The sequence below is a fragment of the Ctenopharyngodon idella genome, chromosome 21 (assembly GCF_019924925.1).
Source record: "Ctenopharyngodon idella isolate HZGC_01 chromosome 21, HZGC01, whole genome shotgun sequence".
Classification (NCBI taxonomy): domain Eukaryota; kingdom Metazoa; phylum Chordata; class Actinopteri; order Cypriniformes; family Xenocyprididae; genus Ctenopharyngodon; species Ctenopharyngodon idella.
The window spans coordinates 15109492-15128748 of record NC_067240.1 but is presented as its reverse complement, the minus strand read 5'-3'; the positions used below and the strand labels follow the sequence as shown (position 1 = coordinate 15128748).

At 39.7% G+C, this 19257-nt stretch overlaps 1 protein-coding gene across 5 annotated transcripts in view; it reads right to left on the bottom strand.

Annotated features, from left to right (window-relative positions):
- cadm1a (cell adhesion molecule 1a) overlaps nt 1-19257 on the bottom strand; it is a 288912-nt gene that overhangs the window by 38085 nt on the left and 231570 nt on the right. For 3 of the 5 annotated variants that reach the window (XM_051877613.1, XM_051877615.1, XM_051877614.1), the window contains 3 exons: nt 14648-14744; nt 10596-10768; nt 968-1054 (listed from right to left, as the gene is read on the bottom strand). In XM_051877613.1, the coding sequence (XP_051733573.1) occupies nt 968-1054; nt 10596-10768; nt 14648-14744 (357 nt within the window). The remainder of the gene's footprint in view (nt 1-967; nt 1055-10595; nt 10769-14647; nt 14745-19257) is intronic. The other 2 variants (XM_051877616.1, XM_051877617.1) reach the window with 1 other exon arrangement.

Below are 19257 nucleotides of genomic sequence, written 5' to 3'. Positions count from 1 at the left end.
TGATTGGTAACAGCTATATATAGTGTCTTATTCTTTTAACTGTATTAAATATAAGACATTTCTCAGCAGTAACTGTGTATCTTTTAGATGAATAAGAAATGCTGGTCTGGTCTTGGTCTTGACTCGGTCTCGTTTCAACACACACTGGTCTTTGTCTTGACTTGGTCTCAGTTCAGGTGGTCTTGACTATAACACTAATAGTAGCTATGTTTATGCAACAGCCTCAGAAATATGTAATTATTAGAGAATGAGTGACTATACATGCCTGTACCAAGTTATACACCAAAAAACACGACATTCAGGAGACAACTATTGTAGTGTGCCGCTATCAACACCAAGGTTCCCAAAGAACACATACTGATAAAAGACACTTTGAAAGCACCTTAAGTCGCTTTGGATAAACAAAAACAAAATGTGATAATACACTACTGAATACCAGATTAAACTATAAAAAGAGTAGCATGGATGGGGATTTGATATAATGAAACAAACATGAAAAAGCATGATTTTTGTATCATTATACCTGTGCAGTTGGATGTAGTTGGCTCGGTAAATGAGAAATCCAAATATGTACACGCTTGATCCTGGTTCCTCTTGGCCACAAAGATTCTGCTGTCATTGTCAGCCCACAGGAAACATAAAGGGGGTTCTGTAATCCCCGCACCAGACAGGCCTGGATACAGCGCCAGATCCTGATAAGATTAGGCCGCTAAAGGAGCGAACCGGGCTAAAATTTGAGAGAATTGTGAAGAGAGCCAGCTCTGACATGTGGCACCGACAGTGCTGTGAGCCCTGCCCAGCCCTGGCCCGGTCTCATATGGGACACGGTCCTCTCATAATCAGCGAGAGAATCTTATCAGGCCTGGCTAGCTGCTGGCGGTCTATCCTTCTCTCTCTTATTCTCTGTCATCCACACGCACACACAAACACACTCAGGTTGAGCAGGTGGATGGAGGTCATACCATACCTTGTATGATGTCTGGAGGGGAGGTTGTGGCGGAGATGGTGGTGGTGGTGGTGGTGGTTGTGGGTTTAGGGGTTGTGGTAAGGGCATCTAGATGGAAAAACACAACAAAAAAACATGACATACGGGGAAAATCAGGAAAAAACGAAACCAAACATGATCAAATCAACAACAATGAGAGACAGATTTGTGTTGTGTATTATGTGTAGCTTTACTCCACAGATGGCAAATTAGTCTATAAACTAATGGTGAATTATCAAGCATAACTACTGTACAAAATGAAATATTACTCTCTGGCAAAGAAGTCATTACACAAGGTAACTGTGGGAATAGTACTGTGGTGACATATTCTTGTGTGTGTAAACATTTACCGCTGATTTAATGTTTGGGAAATAGAATAAAACAGCATTTAACAACAATTAAAAGAAACTGAACAAAAATGAAATGATGACATGAGGGAATGATTAGAAATGAAGGAAAACATAAAATGCAGATGGTTATGCATTTAAAAATGTCCATGCTAACAAATGACCATAGCGATGACACACAGAAGGGGTCCTGGCATACATTCTCCTGTTTGTTTTTTGCATTTTCACACTTCATTAGCCACTCTCCCCCCTTCTATCTACTAATGTTGCTTCTGATTTAGCAATTTGTAGTGTGGAGTGCTGGACGCAATATTGATAGAACCCAGAGACAGCGGCGGCGGTTGTGACAGGCTTAGCGTGTTTGATGTCAGCGAGTTAACCCAGCGGGAGCGTTAGCCAGTCCGGCGCGTGGGGTGATCAGGATTTTTCACGGAGAGACAAACAGGCAAACATTAATGAAATGAGGAATGGGAAAGGAGGGCGTGCGGGCATGGGAGATAACAGGCGTGAAAAGTGACGCGGCCCACACCACTGTTTGCCCAGCGCGTCCAGACAGATACCACTGTGTTAACATCTGTGGTGGGGGAAATTGGTCGCCTGTCTCCCCTCCCCACTTTGTTGTCTGTGCTCCATCAAAAGAGCTCGGTGGGAGCCCAGAAACGCTTCCACTCTCTAATGATAAACATCCAGCAGGATGAAGCGCGGGCAGAGAGGAACTCTGCCTCCATCTCCTCTGCTGATACACAGATCACTCAGAAAATGGCAGCTATGTATTGCGTGTCATGCCGCACTACAGGCCTTTTAAAACTGCGCTAAACACTTGCTAAGGCCTCTTTTATCCCTGCTAAATTTACAGTCGATAGATGTGCAGTTGTAATACAGTCTTAATGTGTGCATGAAACATATTTGGTGTGAAACATGGAGTAATATAACATAACACATTTTTAATATAACATATATTAAGATTCAAAAATCCAGTTTGTTTTGTAAACATACATGACAGATGCTGACACTGTTGTTGTAGGTATCAAAAAGAATTTTAACAAGGCTATGATAGTCAGGGTAATTGTTACTTTAGTAATGAAAATATTATCACTGAATTGAAGAAAAAAAAATAAAAAATTTCGCAATGAGAAATAAACATTACATCCATTTTGAATAATTATAATGCAGGCCCCACTCAGACTTTAAACACATTTTTTTTTTGACAGCAATGATATTTTTGCTTTGATATGCGATTATGCTATTCATTTTCTTGCCCTTACCACTATAACACTTGGACTAATTAAATTCAATATTAAGATCCAGTGTTTTACAAATATAAATTATTTAACATTACTATTTTAACAGGGGCATACACTACCATTCAAAAGCTGGTGAGGTTTTTTAATGTTTTTGAAAGAAGTCTCTTATGCTCACTAAGGCTACATCTATTTGATATAAATAAAGTAAAAACAGCAGTATTGTGAAATATTATTACAATTTAAAATAACTGTTTTTTATTTTAATATATTATAAAATGTAATTTATTCCTGCAATGAAAAAGCTGAATTTTCAGCATCATTACTCCAGTCTTCAGTTTTCATGATCCTTCAGAAATCATTCTAATATGCTGATCTGCTGCTCAAAAAACATTTCTTATTATTATTATTAATGTTGACATGCCGTTTAATATTTTTGTGGAAACCGTGATAAATTATTTTTCAGGGTTCTTTGATTTATTTGAAAGAGATATTTTGTAACACTGTAAATGTCTTTACTGTCACTTTTGATTAGATAGTTTTAATGTCTTTTTTGTTTAAAAAAAAATTCTTACTGAGCCCAAACATTTGAACACTAGCATATTTTGTATAATTTATTTACTAAAAGTATGACAGGTATTTAAATAAAAGAAACAGAAATACTAATGAACTATCACACGATTAATTAAGAAAGCAAGCACATTTATTCTTTATAATAATCAAAAACTATAGCATTTCCTACAGCACTCTATCTACTTCTTTAAGAGACAGGAACGGATGTGACTGCTTTACTGCACTTCCTGACGGAAAAGATACTTTCAAAGATTTGTATGTTTGGCATGCCAATAAAAAACCGTAATGGATCACAGGATGTCAGCAGTAAGTTGTTACCTGTCTCAAACTACACTGATTCACAAGGCAATTGCAGCTAGGTGAAAATTTCTCTCCCAGACATCTTGCAGAAGTGCATAGCAATGTTGATTTCTCCTGCCGGAGATGAAGAACTTGCGCCCATATAGCAGCGAACAGACTAACCTGCTAAATTGTGTGGGATTTAAACACAATCATGCATCTCTCTAAAAGTACATGGGCTAAAATGTTTAATATTTGACACATTTGGTCATCCTTAATATCCTAAGGCAAAAAGGGAAAAGGAAACAGCTGACCAGGGAAACTCAGTGAGCAGTCAAGCATGGAAAATACAGGCTAACGAAGAGCTATAGAGCTCACTTTACAAGCAGCAGCACATTTGATCAATAGCCACTATAGACTACATTTGCATTAAATAACGTGTGCTGAGTCTGAGAAGCTTAATGCTGTATGAACTAGCAGATACATAAATGTTTTAATAAAGAAAGATGGGAGAAAGTGTAACCCCCACTTAACACGCTTTCAGTTAAACTCGGCACAATATCCAACTCAGCAGAGTGGCAACTTTATTGGAGCTACTCCGTTATGAACTGTGAATGCCCAACAGATGTTTGAGATCACCAATGTCAATAGCTCATTAAAAACTTGGCAGGCCGATTGGATCTATAACTCACTGAATTTAGAAACAGCCCATTTTTGTACATTTTTCAGAGGGTGTCTTTTTAGAAGGCAAACCGATGCCTTGGTGTATCAAGGCTTATTGACTTTCACAGCATATACCTGCCATGTCATCCCAGCGTGTGTTTATCACGGCACATTATGAATCATAGCAACAGGCTGGGGCGTGTGTGTGTGTGTAGAAGGCTCATTAAACCCGGGACACTGCAAAATACTGCCGGTTACACTGATTCCCCAGATACGCAAAGGCTAAGGCTAGAACGAGAACTCATATTTTACTCTCTCCCTCGCTGAGCCACTCGCTAAAACGCTGCATCTCCCAAATGAGATGCGGACCAACGCATGAGTGGCTCGCAAAGACGCGAAAGGGTATCGGGAGAGCGAGGTACATACGAGGAGCTGACTAGATGAGTACTTTAATCGGCATGGCATTTTCTGGCATGTCCTGGGACTCCTAACGGATAACAGTCATTCAGGAACGACACGGAGAGGGAAAAACACACATGAGTAATAGTGTGATTAGCAATGGGTGCTCAGGGCTGTTGATTTGCCCATCAGCAACCTTCTGTCATCAGGCAGCTTTGCAAGTTTGTTCAAGGAGATTTTCTCTTGCTGTAGCAAAACTAAAGTGGAGGGGAGGGAGCTTAACCCAAATATTGTAATGCGTATGATGGGGCTATATGGCAGTTTTAGGTTTGCTCCCATTGGAACAAGTATAAACACACACAAAAACACGGTTCTTAAACTGTACTCTAAATTTCCTCTAGGTGGTACTTGAAACTAAAATGACTGAAAACTACTAAAAATAATGCCAAAACACATCCCAAAAGTACACCCCTTCAGAATTGCAGTGGCAACTGTTTAATATTATGGTTTAATTACATCAATAAATGGCAGAAGTGGCACATTTGCCTTGCTATAGCATAAATTCAATAAGGAGTGCATTCCTCCTCCATAGACTGCACATTCCTCCTCTCTGTAGAATCAATGGACGAGAGGTGAGTGAACAGCGTAAAATAACAATGAGTACCTGCAAACCTGACACTGGCAGCAGCACTGAAGCGATCGACTCCAATGAAAGGCTAATGAAGGGAGGGCTTAGGAGATGGCCCTTGTTAATGACTCTGGCAAGACGGGATGAATTGGGTGTGGATGGGAGAGGCTCCTTTGCCTTTGAGCCATGAGACATGAAAGCACTTAAAAACAGCTCACATCCAATCTGCCAGCTGAATCATGTTATGAGAGATTTATAAAATGTTTCTCAACAATTACAAAGCAATTCTACAGTATGATTACTCCTACAAAACAAGCAACACTCACCTATTCTGTAAACCCTAATGCTCAAAATAATTGATTGGTTTGAGTAGGACAAACTTAAATTAAACAAATTAGTTCAGTCAAATTAACTTATGAGTATTTAGTACTTTCTTTTTCTTTCAAGTTCACAGAACTGATATATTTTAAGCAAACTGAACCGTTTCATTGTTTTGAGTTTTATTAACTTATTTCTTTTAATTTAGACAAACTTAAGTTTAACTGAAACTGGGCTGGGATTTCTATTTACCAGCATGCTTTGCCCATGGCACTCCAAAGGGAGAGTAAATGTTAAAATTAAGTGTCATACAATGTTTTTTTGTGCAAGATTAATGTTAAGTGGGAGATTTAGCAGTGATTAATGTTTTGTTATGCTAATTTAGAATTGTTTCTGTTAATGTGGGTTTTTGGAGAGTTACCATCATGGTGACAAGTGGAGCATGTGGCTTGGTTTGAGAGCAAGTATATTAAATGCTTTATATTGCTGCGTTTATTCAGCAAGTGCATGATTTGGATTAATAATATAATATAATATAATATAATATAATATAATATAATATAATATACACATTCACAAAGTAATGGTACGAACAGCTCATGCTGCTTGCTAACTACTTTCACAAAGTTCAGACAAATTATCCATGGTTATAAAACTTTGTACTTATACATCAATGTGAATGACGGTTCAGATGTTCTAGTTTTAGCTTAGATACGAAAGCATGCACATCATTTGCAATGCATTCTTTCATCTTCACACATCCAGTAGGACAGTTTTACATTGCCAACTCTAATACAGCACATTTGCATGCCTGAATTCACAGATGACTAGATTTTTGAACGACCGGCTGCCGAGGCAGTGTTTGACAGCAACCAAATTTATCAGGGCAATCTGACTTTTAAATGTGCGCGTCACCAATACAATGAATTGTGAGGGAAACACTGATGGGGCAAATTGAATAAAAGTATGCGAGCTTTAATAATGGAGGGAAAGTATGGAGAGAAGTGATTTACTGCTCCATTATTACAGCGCAGGGATGAGATTGGACCCACAGTGACAGCAGTGTTTTATATTTTTTTCTTTCCCTACATATGTTGAGCTCGCTGGACCGAGGCTGGATCTTCTCGAGTTACATGCACTGCTAGGAAGACTGCTGTTCCTCCAGCTGTTCTTTCTCAGTACTCTTCTTGTGCTACACATGTTGTTGGATATAAAGGACAATTAGGTGCCTCAAACAAGTCTGAGGACTGTCACAAAATCAGGCTGTTTATCTCCATGCAATGTGTTTTTTTTTTTTCTTCAGCAAGCTGTGTTGAATCTACATCATGTGTGAGGGTTGAGGATTTAGGTTTACACTAAAACAAATATCTGTTTATGCTTGCCATTTACACAACCACACAGGGGATTCCCTCAGAAGAAGCACAATCCAATGCTTTACTTTGGCCTGTGATCAGATGTACATTTTAATAACCACAAGGACTCTGTGGCTACAACACATTCTTCAGGAGTCCCACACTTTCTGACTTCTTTTTCAAGACCTTTTCGGGTCTATATTTGAGAATATTGGATAAGATTAAAAATCATTTAAAATCGGAGTCAGTTTGACAGATTCATTGAAAACAACGCTACAACTCAGACTGAGACTCGCAAGAAAGTTTTACTCTACACAAGAGCAATATTTAGCCAATTAAATGTCTTAGGTCAGAACATAATTAGAAAAAAAATTACTTTCCCAGGCCTGGAAAACACTTTTATTGTGGTAACCCTGATTCTTGACCCACCAAGTGAACAAAATCGTGTTTGTGTTTGGGTTCGGTATGGCACTCTAAGCGCAGTTAAGGAAGTGTATTGCCGTGATCGATTTCTGCTGGGCGGCTGTGAGATACCAAAGGAAAGCCCTCTAAGCATGGAGGAATTGTTACGGAGAGGAAACGTGAGCGAGGGTGACAGGCAGAGGAGGAGTGCGCAATATTAAAGGCCAGGGCTGCGAAGGCAAAGGTAGTCTTTATTAGGTTAGAGGCGCTCTGTAAACTTGTTACAGGCCGGTGTGTTAGATCTTATTCCCCCGCAGGGGCATGCTGGGATGGGGGCCCTGGAAAAGTGTCTCAGGGAATGTATTTTTTCCCCATAACCAGTTTAGTGCCAGCCACCCTCCAAGTGTTCTCCATCACTTAGCTTCACAACAGTTGGGGAACAAACGCATTAGAGAAAAATTGCCTCTGCAGTACATCTGTTCTGGCTGTCTATCGAGGGCCCAGGAAGCTCTGCTACCAGAAATCAAGAATCTGATATCAACTCTAATGTGCTGAATGCTTTTTAGCTCATTCATGAGCAGACACTGTGGAACAGAAGAGTCATGCCCTTTTAAACTGAGGGGGCACAGATTTTAAACACCCAAATAAATAATGATTAAGAAAATAAAAAGTAAATTTAATTTCAAAATGTTTGAAATTTAAAGCTGCACGATTATAATAACTTAATGAATAAATACAGTAAATAAAATGTAATTTTCCAAAGTTTGAAAAACTGATTAAAGCTGATTTTGATAAATAAATAAATCTGATCGAATTTTGTAGATAATAAAGTTGCTTATCTAAAACTTTGCAGCATAAATCATGCATACACATGTCTAAATTTGGTCAGTACAACTGAGTCTCATTTTCTATAGCTTTAAACTCCTACCCACCCTCATGATGCTCAAGATTTTTTTCTCTAGGAAGTTGAAACACCTAAAAACATGTTCATGGTGATCACTGTCCAAAAAAAAAAAAAAAAGAAAAATTGTAAGGATGGATTTTTAACCTGGATATTCTTCCTTACGCTTACATATAGTCATGTAGGATAGAATACAGGGTGGGATGTCTCCGCCCCCTGATAATATATATCATATAGTTATTTTATTTTTGTTATATAAAAAAAAGAACAAAGAAGCAAATTACAAACAATAGGACAAATATAATAGAGTTACACATTAAATAAACTTAGTTTTTCAGGTACAGTACATTTATTTAACATTTATACATTTATTTAACATCTCTTGTTGATGGGCATTTTAGGCTGCTGTCACTTTAAGACTGAATTCCAGGATCTAACATACTGACACATATCCCTATCCATTTTTAACCAAGCTGTTTACGTTCCCTTAAGCCATAACTGATCGTATTTATGCGAGATACTCCACATGATGGGCATTTTGACAACAGTGTGTGTATTTGACCATTCAGGCGCAAAGAGAAGTGAATTCGGGATTGCGCGCTATCTGAGAGAGCGCTTCTGCCCTGACAGCAACATAGTGTCGGCACAGATTCGGCCCACATCTGGTCCGCGTGTAATCCACATGTACCAGATGTGGGCCGGATCTGGGCCACACTATGTTGCTGTCTGGGTGACACGTGTCATTCAGCGTAATAACACATTTAGTTCTTTTTTTCACAACTAACTGCGCATAAGAACTTGATAAACTCTTTTTGAAGATCCTCGTTAAATGTACACACACACATCTTTGACATCTTCGCGTCTGACTTGAAGTCCTCTGTGGTCTTTAATATCACTAACTGCAAGTTAATCGATAACGAATTGTGATTGGATGGTAATTTTGTTCTCCAAAATATACTACAATGAGATTGGCTACCTTTGATTAGGCTATTCTTGCTTGACAGAACACTGCTACTCGCTTTTAAATGATCACCTAGCAAAGACGATTTAGGAAAGAAGAAAAACAGGACAAAACATGATTCTTTCATAATAAGTCGGGACACTAAAAATAGAGCTGAAAAACGGGACTGTCCCAGGAAAAATAGGCCGTCTGGTCACCCTAGCATGACCTCCTGGAACTAATCAAGCAGGAGAATGGCTGGGACAATGTTGACGTGTGTGATGGAATGGTGCCACTTGAAACTTGAATTGCATCTAGATCTGCAGATTTATTATTATATAGGAGTACAGAAAATGTTAACTTATAGTGGTTACATAAGGCCATGCATGAATAGCTGCACAATTACCCTTCCAACATGCCATGCATTACATATGCCGACTGTATGAAAACGTACTGAGACAGCTTGCTAAACGCTCATTTTGCCTTCCCTTTAACATCTCTGTAAAGAGCATTTAATTGAACAGTGCCTCGACAGAACGGCGTAATATGCCAAGTATGCGAGGAGAGCTGTGGGTCTTGCTGAATGTGTCAAGGCCACTGTGTTTGTAATACGCAGATGTCATCCTATTAATTTGTGGGAGAATAATTATAAAACTATAGAGTACCCAGATGTCACTAGCGCCTGTCTTTATGAGCGCACATGTATGTGTGTGTTGAATATATTGTCACTCTGTTAACACAACGGAGACACACGGCGCTAGATTAAATGGTGACAACCCTGCCGCGCAGTCCTGTTTCTGCATTAGCAATTCTAATGTCAGATATGTGGTTGAATTGTGTAGATATCAAAAGCAGCATCATACATAGAGTGTTATATTCAACGCTGTTTATAATAGGGGAGGGATTTGAGCTCTTGCAGCTCCATACGTGGCTATGTCACTCTCTCTTCTATTCTGTTGGTTCAACTGTCATGAATTTCTCATGGAATTACTGCCAAGCCGCTCATGGGAGAAACGTGTGAAAAGCCTGTCGCAATTACTGGCGCATTTGCACTTCGTGCTGGGGCAAGTTTTTGGAACACGCACAACCCGAGCGAAGCCAAGTTTCTGTGGAGACCCACCGACAACATGCAATGCTCCCACACACACACACAGACACACATAAACAAAAAAGTTTGGCTTCTTTAAAGCTTATTCACAGTATCATTTGACAAAATGACTTGGAGTGAATCTGAATTCGCTGGGGTTTGCCTCCCTCGCTACTGACATAAACTGTATATCTGTTCACTTAAAGATCCTCATTGCAGGACAAATCCTTTTTAAAATAGCTCTGAGTCCATTGTTGCACTCTGAAAATGGAGGACAGCAATTTCACCACAGGCTTAGTGCAGCAAAAGATAGCAGAAGTAAATTCCAAGAGGAAAATGGTCAGATTAGAACGTGTCCTAGAGGAAAGGAAATGTCATTGAGATCAATGTTATTGACCCATGACTCAGATGGAGCGGTGAAGTGAGTGAAAGAGCAAGAGGTCGAAGAGACAGAACTACTCTGTATCACTTTGAACTTACCTCGCACAAAAAGGATGTAGTCATCATAGGCTTCACCCACAGAGTTGGACGCCACACATCGGTAAGTGCCGTTGTAGGACTTGTTCAGGTTCTCAATGAAGAGATCTGAGCCAGTGATAACCGCGTGAGATGGCACGTCGTCCTCCACCCTCACCCAATTCACCTGTTGAGGCCTGGATGGAAAGACAGAGCAGAAATGACTTTGGCTTAGTGTTGTGTAGCCAGAACAACAAGTCTGGTTCACATTATAGCCTTTTCTGTCCAAGGAACCTGTCACTTAGGCAAAGAGGTTGTCTGACCAACATGTAATGGTTTATGGGACATTGTGCACCAGGTAAATCCTAACTTATATATAAACCTTTAATCAAAGCAATCAATCAATCTATCTATCTATCTATCTATCTATCTATCTATCTATCTATCTATCTATCTCTCTATCTCTCTATCTATCTCTCTATCTATCTCTGTCTGTCTGTCTGTCTACACACTAATTTTGTTCAAATTACTCAACATTTCCATATCTTGTAAGGCCAAGTCCACAGGCATTTTTATAAATGTACAAGAGTTTTTCCTCCTTCGCTTTTTTTTTTTTTTTTTTTAATCATGTTCACACAAGCATGGTTTTAAAAAAAATCTCTGTTCACATGAAAATGCAGAAACACGCCATGAAGCGCTGTCGAAAGCCATGTTGGCCAATCAGAAGCCTGGAAAAAAGTTTATTACCGGTTCTGGTAGGCTAACAACATTGAAAATCCAGAACAATACAATGAGACACATTCATTCAAAGTAAAAAACCCAAAAAACATTGTCATAAGCAGTGACCTGCATAGTATTGTATTCTGACACCTCTGAAATGCAATATAATGGGAGAACTGTGCATATATCTGTATACATGTTATAAGCCCCGTTAGCACAGATATTAGCAGTAATATTTTGTCCATCATTGCACAGACTCGCTTCACGTAAACAAAGGAGACACAATCTGATGTCAAACAAAGGAGATAACAGCACGCACTCCGATGTCACTGGCCAAAATCTTGGGTTTCACCGTCTACATGACAACGCTGTAACCGGAGTTTCAAAAAATTTTCACCCTGGCAGGAGTTTTCAAAAAAGTTCGGTTTCAGTTACCAGATTCTGCGTTTGCGTGTGGACGATTGGCCAAACCGCATAGAAAAAGCTGCGGTTTTGAAAATGCCCGTGTTCGTGTGGACAGGGCCTAAGACAAAAGTTAACACCGCTCCAAGGGTAAAAACAAACGTAATTAATGAAAAACTATACCACTACCTCAGATTTAAAAATTTAAAGTCACTGAAAAAGCATGGAAATTTATTGGTCAGAAGGTGTGGGGAAATTCCTTGGAAACAGCCTGGGAATTTATAGATTATTTTATTTCCAGCAGACTAAATATCTGTGCACTGTGACTTTTGTATGTGCTGAATCCAGCAAATCAGACTTTGTGTACAATTTGTTGTATGTTAAATGTGTGTTGTTTGAGGCTGAAAACAGCTATGGCCCTACCCACAGAAAAAAAAAAAAAAAAAAAAAAAGATCAGTTGTGGTCAGTAACAGATTGTGGGATTCGACCAATGTCGCAGCCTACGGCATTGGCAAATGAACAACATTTTGGCAAAGTAACAAAAAGCGAAAGGCTGTGATTTTCTCTTGTCTGCCTCAATTAACTGCCACTGCGAGCTATCTCCTTTTGTTCTCTAAACACCTGAGCCGAGGACACAACAGCCTATTCTACTTTCACAGTGATGAGCAGAATGAGCTAAACCTACTGTGGAAAAATAAAAGAGGCTCTAAACTCTGCTCGGCTCTCACAAGTTTCAATGGCACTGCTGCAGTGTAGTTATTTCCCAAGAGCATCTGAGGAGGCTTTCCCTTGTTGTTCTGGTTTTTGTGTTGGTGTTTAAACTTGTTACCATCCTCTGTTTAAAAGGGGAGAGAGGGGAAAATACAAAAAAAACAAAACAAAACCTTCACAGTTTCGAAACAAAGGATTGGTTCGCGTTCAATAGCAGTTGATCCTCGGCCTCTGAGGAGGGCAAAACAACATTTGATGGCGAGCAGCGAGTGGGGAATCTCAAAAAGTCTCAATCTGAGGTTAAATATACATGCGTAGCATAAAGATGCAGACGTTCCTGATATGGAAAGGGAGAAATGACCTAGAAAAAGTGCCTTATTGGGAGGAAGGCATGGGGAAAAACACACAGTGGAGGGGCTGCAGAGAACCTGGCGTGAGGCGGAGAATACAAATGGGATGGCAAGCCAAGCCCTGCACTGTCTGACAGTAATGACTGCAGCCCCTCTCCAAGCTTTAATGAAAATGACTTCCAATTTTCTGCTCACTGTATTGATTGTATTTTCTTCTTTATAAAATGATTTTGGGTGGTGCCTCGTCTGCTCGCAGCATTTCAGTATGGGTATGTTATGGGGCTTGCTGAATGTAAAAACACCAGAATGGCTTTCATTACATGTGCTCTCATTGAACTAACATTGATAACTTTCTTTAGGCTCATGTGAAGTGGGCCCCAAAAATATTTGAACATTTTTGTACAAATAAAATGTATGATTATCTCTGCATTAGATACAATACATCAAACCAAATGGAATCTGAAAAGAGAGAGAATAAAACTAACTTTCTTAACTTTGAACCATATATCTATTGTTTTACAAATTTCCCTTTGTGAAAAATTTAGCTTGGAAAGTGTTTATTATAAACGCCAATTGGTTTGATATTCCGATATATGTAATGACATTCATAAAGTTTGGCTTAATTGCACAAATTTTGGGGTCACTGTATATATTTTGGTTTGCTCATGCAAACTGATTATCATGACGCAAATACATGATCAATAGTGATGGAAAAATATGGCAATCGAACAAATTCATTTCAGGCTTTTTACCAAGCAGCAACCTTCCGTTCTCTCTCTTGAAACCAATACAGAAGTGACTTAAACTGCAATTCATCGACTGGCCGCTAGAGACAGGCTCCGAAAGTAAGTCAATCCCATAGACACCCTATGTTAAAATGCCCAACTTTACAGCAGAAAAAAGTACAAAAAGTGGTATTGGTTTATATAGCTCATTTTGAAAAAGCTAAATTTGCAAAAAGTTTTGTCCGTCAGATTTACTATAATTACAATTGTTGGAGAATATGCCTCTCAAGACACCACAAAATCTGACAGCACTGCTTGGATATTATAACTAAAACAGCTGCACTATTTTGAAAAATATAATTTGGACACAGTCTCATTTGTTTAAGAGTTTTACAAAAACGGCACTCAGATTGCATAATTTAGTGAAGAATGATGAAGGAGAGCAGATCGTTCAGAAGAACTATGATGCAAACAATGGACAATATATCAATATTTCATGGATTTAATGCTTTTGTGGACAAAAAGTGCTGTTGGATGTTTTTCAATGGACGCTTATCATGGACATTTTACCCAAGTGCGACGGATTGGATTCATCTCACGATCGCTATTTCATTACAAAGGTATTGTAATATTACTGTTGCTGGGGAATCTATATTGTAAAACAGACACCGCAGATTGACAGTAAACCCTTTGAACTTTCAAATGATGTATTTCAGCAACTAGGCACCTCAGCTCCACCCACATCCCGCCTCTTTTCCCATTTTCGGTTATCCAGCTCCGCCCACTTTGGGCTTCAAAAATACTCTTCAGAAACCTACGGGTGACGTCACGGACACTACGTCCATGTTTTTTACACTCAAAATATTTTCTTATTGTTCAATTTAATTAGTTTTTTAATTATTTCAACTTAATATCACAAAATATCTTGGAATGCAGCTTGTTTAATCAGATCAGGACCAGAATTGTTATATAATTAGGTCTATTGAATGCTTTTATTTTTTTCAATTGTAGAGATGGTAGTCACACGCTTCGCTATGGGTTTTGTTAGAGGGCTGTTCTCATCAGGGTTGAGAGCCCATGACACAAACTGATCCGGATCAGAACAAACCTTTGAAACGTTGCCAATATAGTCAGAGATCGAACATACAGCAGAGAGATGCAACTTACTCTGGTTTGCCTTTAGCCCGGCAAGTCAATTCCAGATTCTCCCCCTCTCTAATCGGGCCTGAAGGAAACTCCACCACGATCTTCACCTCAGGTTTATCTGTGGAGGAGAAAAGTAAAGCACATCAGCGTCTCGTGCCCCCAGGCTGCATGAAACTTTAAACAGCCTTGGCTTTGTTCAACACTTATTGGATTGTTCTCAGCCATTTGAGTCGACTCTTCAGCATTACCATTGTTTGTTGCAAAATGTGTGCATGCTGTTTTTCTATTAACCTTTAGAGTCATTTAAACATAATCGATACACCCTGATGTTCGCCATGTATACAGTCAGAAGTCATGACATCACGAATGTCCATATTCATACTCGTTCCTATGCGCTCTCAGCACTGACCTTTCTGCTCCGTAAGTACTGCCCTTTCTCATATCTATTAAAACGACTGGCCGCTCAATGGTTCTATTCTCCAGTGACTGGCAGCAGGTAGCCTGCTGGCTTTTTGCACCTTGCGTCAGCCTTGCCTCTCAGCCGTAGCTGCTACATTTAGCATGAAATGTGCACTTCTCCTTGGCAAGTCTCAGTTCTTTTCCAATTCAGCTGGGATTAGACTTCCTGCTGTGTTTGTACAGTGCAGCAGGAGGGGTGACATTCAAACTGACGTCGGACACATAACTAACGCTCTCTCATGTAGAAATACCCTGTGCTGCGTGTCTCAAATAACATCGGAGGGTAGGATCTGACATACACATCCATGCGGGCCGGTCACTCGCCCCACATTTCTGTAAACTCCTTGCATAACGGTATTACACCTGTGTGCCAATTTCAGATGTTTAATAAGATTTTTCGGTCTGTCTGGCGCTCTAATGACATGATGAAACTTAATGGCAAACAGCTTATGTAAGAAAATCACAGAGACATTTAGGACCCTTGGCATTTAATGGACTTCACAAGGCTGCGGCTTTTGTAGAATGTGTCTAATATCAGGCAAATACTAAATAGGTTCCTGTTTGCCAGAGAGTGTTTCTACATGGACATGACAGGCAGAAACAGGAAACGGCAACCTTTGTGTTATACTAAGTGCTAAGTGCAGCAAGAAAATAAAACATAAAAGATACAAAAAAATAGAGCATAAATAATGAGAGGCATACTGAGAGGCAAAAAAAATGTTACTAGTCTTTTATTAGGCATAATGGATCCAAGGAACAACTGTTAGATGTGCCAAAAGAAAAGAAAAAAAAAAAAAAAAAACTGGACAGCTTTTGCCAATAGTAATTATATTATAAGAAATATAGGGCTATTAGTGACTGTACCAGCACCATTAACCCCTTTTGGACTGAACTTGAAATCAAAATGGACCCCATTTACTTTCTCAGTGCATGTTCTTGGTTTTATTGTGAATGATTAATCTCATTCATCTCATGTTGCAAAGTCAAACCTGTATGACTGATTTTCTTCTGTGGAACACAGAAGATCATATTTGAAAAACTGTTTTTGTTCATACAATGAAAGTCAATGGGGTCCAAAACAAGAGTCAATTAGACCCCACTGACTTTCATTGTATGGAAAACAAACGAAACATTCTTCAAAATATGTAAAAGAAAAAGTCCTACAGGCTTTGAATGACATGAGAGTGAGTAAATGATGACAAATTTTTCCTTTTTGAGTGAACTACCCCTTTAACATTCCCAAGATTCATAGGAGGCCGTGGTGTGCTTGCCAAGTCCACCACGGTTATGTAAGTGGGCTCCACAGGAGATGCGTGCTCTGAGGTTCCTGCTGCTTCCTTGGAGGTATTCATCCTCTCAAACTGACAGGTTGTAATGCCTGAGCTATGCTTTTCCAGTCCTATGCTCCATTCCAGCGCTGGCCGGCATCCAGCCCTCTAGTTTCTCAAAGGAACCCAAATCTAATATTCTCCCAGTAATGGAGCTTGAAGTGGCGTTCCACAGATGCTTATGCGACAGCGTTGCACGTACGTTCCACGGACGTGGGGGAGATATTAGAGCTGCTCCCACGTGAAACTTTAATGACATCTTTGCATTCACTTTGGCAAGCAATGTGGGTTAAACGGTAGATGTGCACTGATGAAAACAGTGGGTTTGCAATGTAAATAGTCCAGAGTCATTAGTATGCGTAAATCAGGATAAGCAGCAGACCTTGCGTTGGAGGCAGGTCATGCATAAGGGCCAAGGAATTTACTAAAAATCCACACAGAGAGATGCTGAGTGTCCCTGTGGACTCAGAGGTTAAAATATTATTTCACTGACACCAAGTCAGTCGCCCACAATAACCTCAAGATTCCACTCTTTCAATTTCACCGGCTCTTACGGCACTTTGAATGGACTGGATGCTGAGTGAACGGTGACTTTACTTTGACCCACAGATTTCACACTTTCTTGAATTTTTTTTTTTTTTTTTTTTTAAAGTGCACAAGGAAGAAAAAAAAGCGTCAAAGTCCTGACAAGATTTATCACATTATTTCGGGGCTTTTTGGCGATCGCTAAATTTGTTGAGTGCTTTGCCCACTTGATGCTTTCCTGTTTGACCTCTTCTATCAACAAAAAGTGATCTGTTGGCCTTCTATCTTTCCAAATTACACCCTGTCAGAACTAACATTTTTGTGTCCATGATGGACAGCCTGGTCTGAAGTGAGAGAGAGAGAGAGAGAGAAAAAGAGCGGTCCGCTTGGAAGTTCTGTAAGAGGAATATCCACCTGTTTGTCTCAGCTCTATGGAGACTCCTTCCATTTCTCCCCTTGTCATCTTCAAACTCTTCGCATGAAAGGCTCTGAGTGAAAGTTTCTTGCTTTGAAGCTTCCTCTGCATTAGTTCCTTTCCAAAGCTCTCTCTCTCCTGGGCACACAAGCATTAAATCCACGGAAAGCAGCGCCACCGGCCTCCGGTTTCTCACTAGCTGGTGTGCCGGACAGAAAAGGTCACTCTAATTCTAATAACACAATTATTGACACAAGATATTGTTGTCATTTCTTACCGCCGCCACCACGGAGCATTTAATTTCCCTCAAGCTGCTGAACTGCACAAACTGTTTGCATGGTGTAGCTATCAATATTTCTGGCTTATTTAATATCCACAGCAATGTTTTTCTATTTTCTATTGTAAAAATAAACTCCATTAAAGCTTCCTTCACTCAATGATTTTTAACATTGATTGTTTTTCCAGTTTCAGCAGCACAATTTGAAAGAGGAGTGAGCCAGACAATGACTCTTGCACCAGCTCTCCCCAGAGCATGACAAAGGCTGCCCGTGAGCACGAAATCCAGTTAAATAGCTTGGACAAATTGGTTTTACATTTTTCTCCTCTAAGTTGGGCACCAAAGCCCAAATATCATGAAGTTTTAGGAGATGTGTTGTCTTTGACAGATGAAGGTTGGTAAAGCAGCCTTTCCAGTGATCTTCTAAACCCTGTGGCAGGCAAGAATAACATCAAGAAAAATATGCTTGAGGACCCAAACAAAACCATCTTTAAAAATCATATCTGTATCTGTATCTGAGGATGATGACAATGCCAAAAGCTCTCATACAATCAGAGGCAGAATCTCTGTGTCATGGCTGAATTACCAAAGTGCAAAAACACACTTAATCTTTCATCACAGGCCAAGTGAAAGGGAAAGGATAGGCCTTACTGATTTCTAACAAAAGGACAAAGTTAACCACCCCCCAGTGCTTGGGCTTGGGTGTGATCGAGGGGCTTTACAGCGCCACCAACTGCAGGCTGTGGTCAGGATGAAGTTTCTCCGATGTGCAAGAAATGTATTATAGTCAGTGATGACATCATATAGGACAAAGTTCACTTGGTTTTAACTGACTCTGCCCAACAGGAAATCAGCCATGTTGGATTAAATGTGTGATTTTTAAATTTTCCTGCACTGTTTTCAGGGGTTTACCATGGCTAAACACTCATGAAAGTTAACAGATATACTATATATTTAAACAAATAATAATGTTACCACCATAATATAAAATTAATTCAACAATACTAATTCTATATCAGTATATTTACAGTAAAATGCGTTCATACTGTCCTCACTCACTCACATTGCACTTATTAAACAAAATAAAATATAAAATAAATAAACACCATTATCTACTCTAATATGCATTATGACCACCTGCTTAATATGGTGTTGGTCATCCGTGTGCTGCCAAAACAGAGCCGACCAGCTGAGGTACGGACTCTATAAAGACCCCTGAAGGTGTGCTGTGGTATCTGGCACCAAGATGTTAGCAGCAGATCCTTTATGTCCTGTAGGATGCGAGGTGGAGACGCTGTGGATTGAACTTGTATTTGGAGGCCAGGGCAACACCTTGAACTCTTCATCACGTTCCTCAAACCACTCCTGAAAAATGTGTGCAGTGTGGAAGGGTAAGTTATCCTATTGAAAGTGGCCACTTCCACCAGGGAACACCATTGTCATGAATGGGTGTACCTGGTCTGCAACAATGTTTAGGTACGTGGCACGTGTCAAATTTACATCCACATAAATGGCCAGACCCAGGGTTTCCCAGCAAAAAATTGCCCAGAGCATCACACTCCCTCCACTGGCTTGTTGTCGTCCTACAGTGCATCCTAGTGCCATCACTTTCCCAGGTAAACGGTGC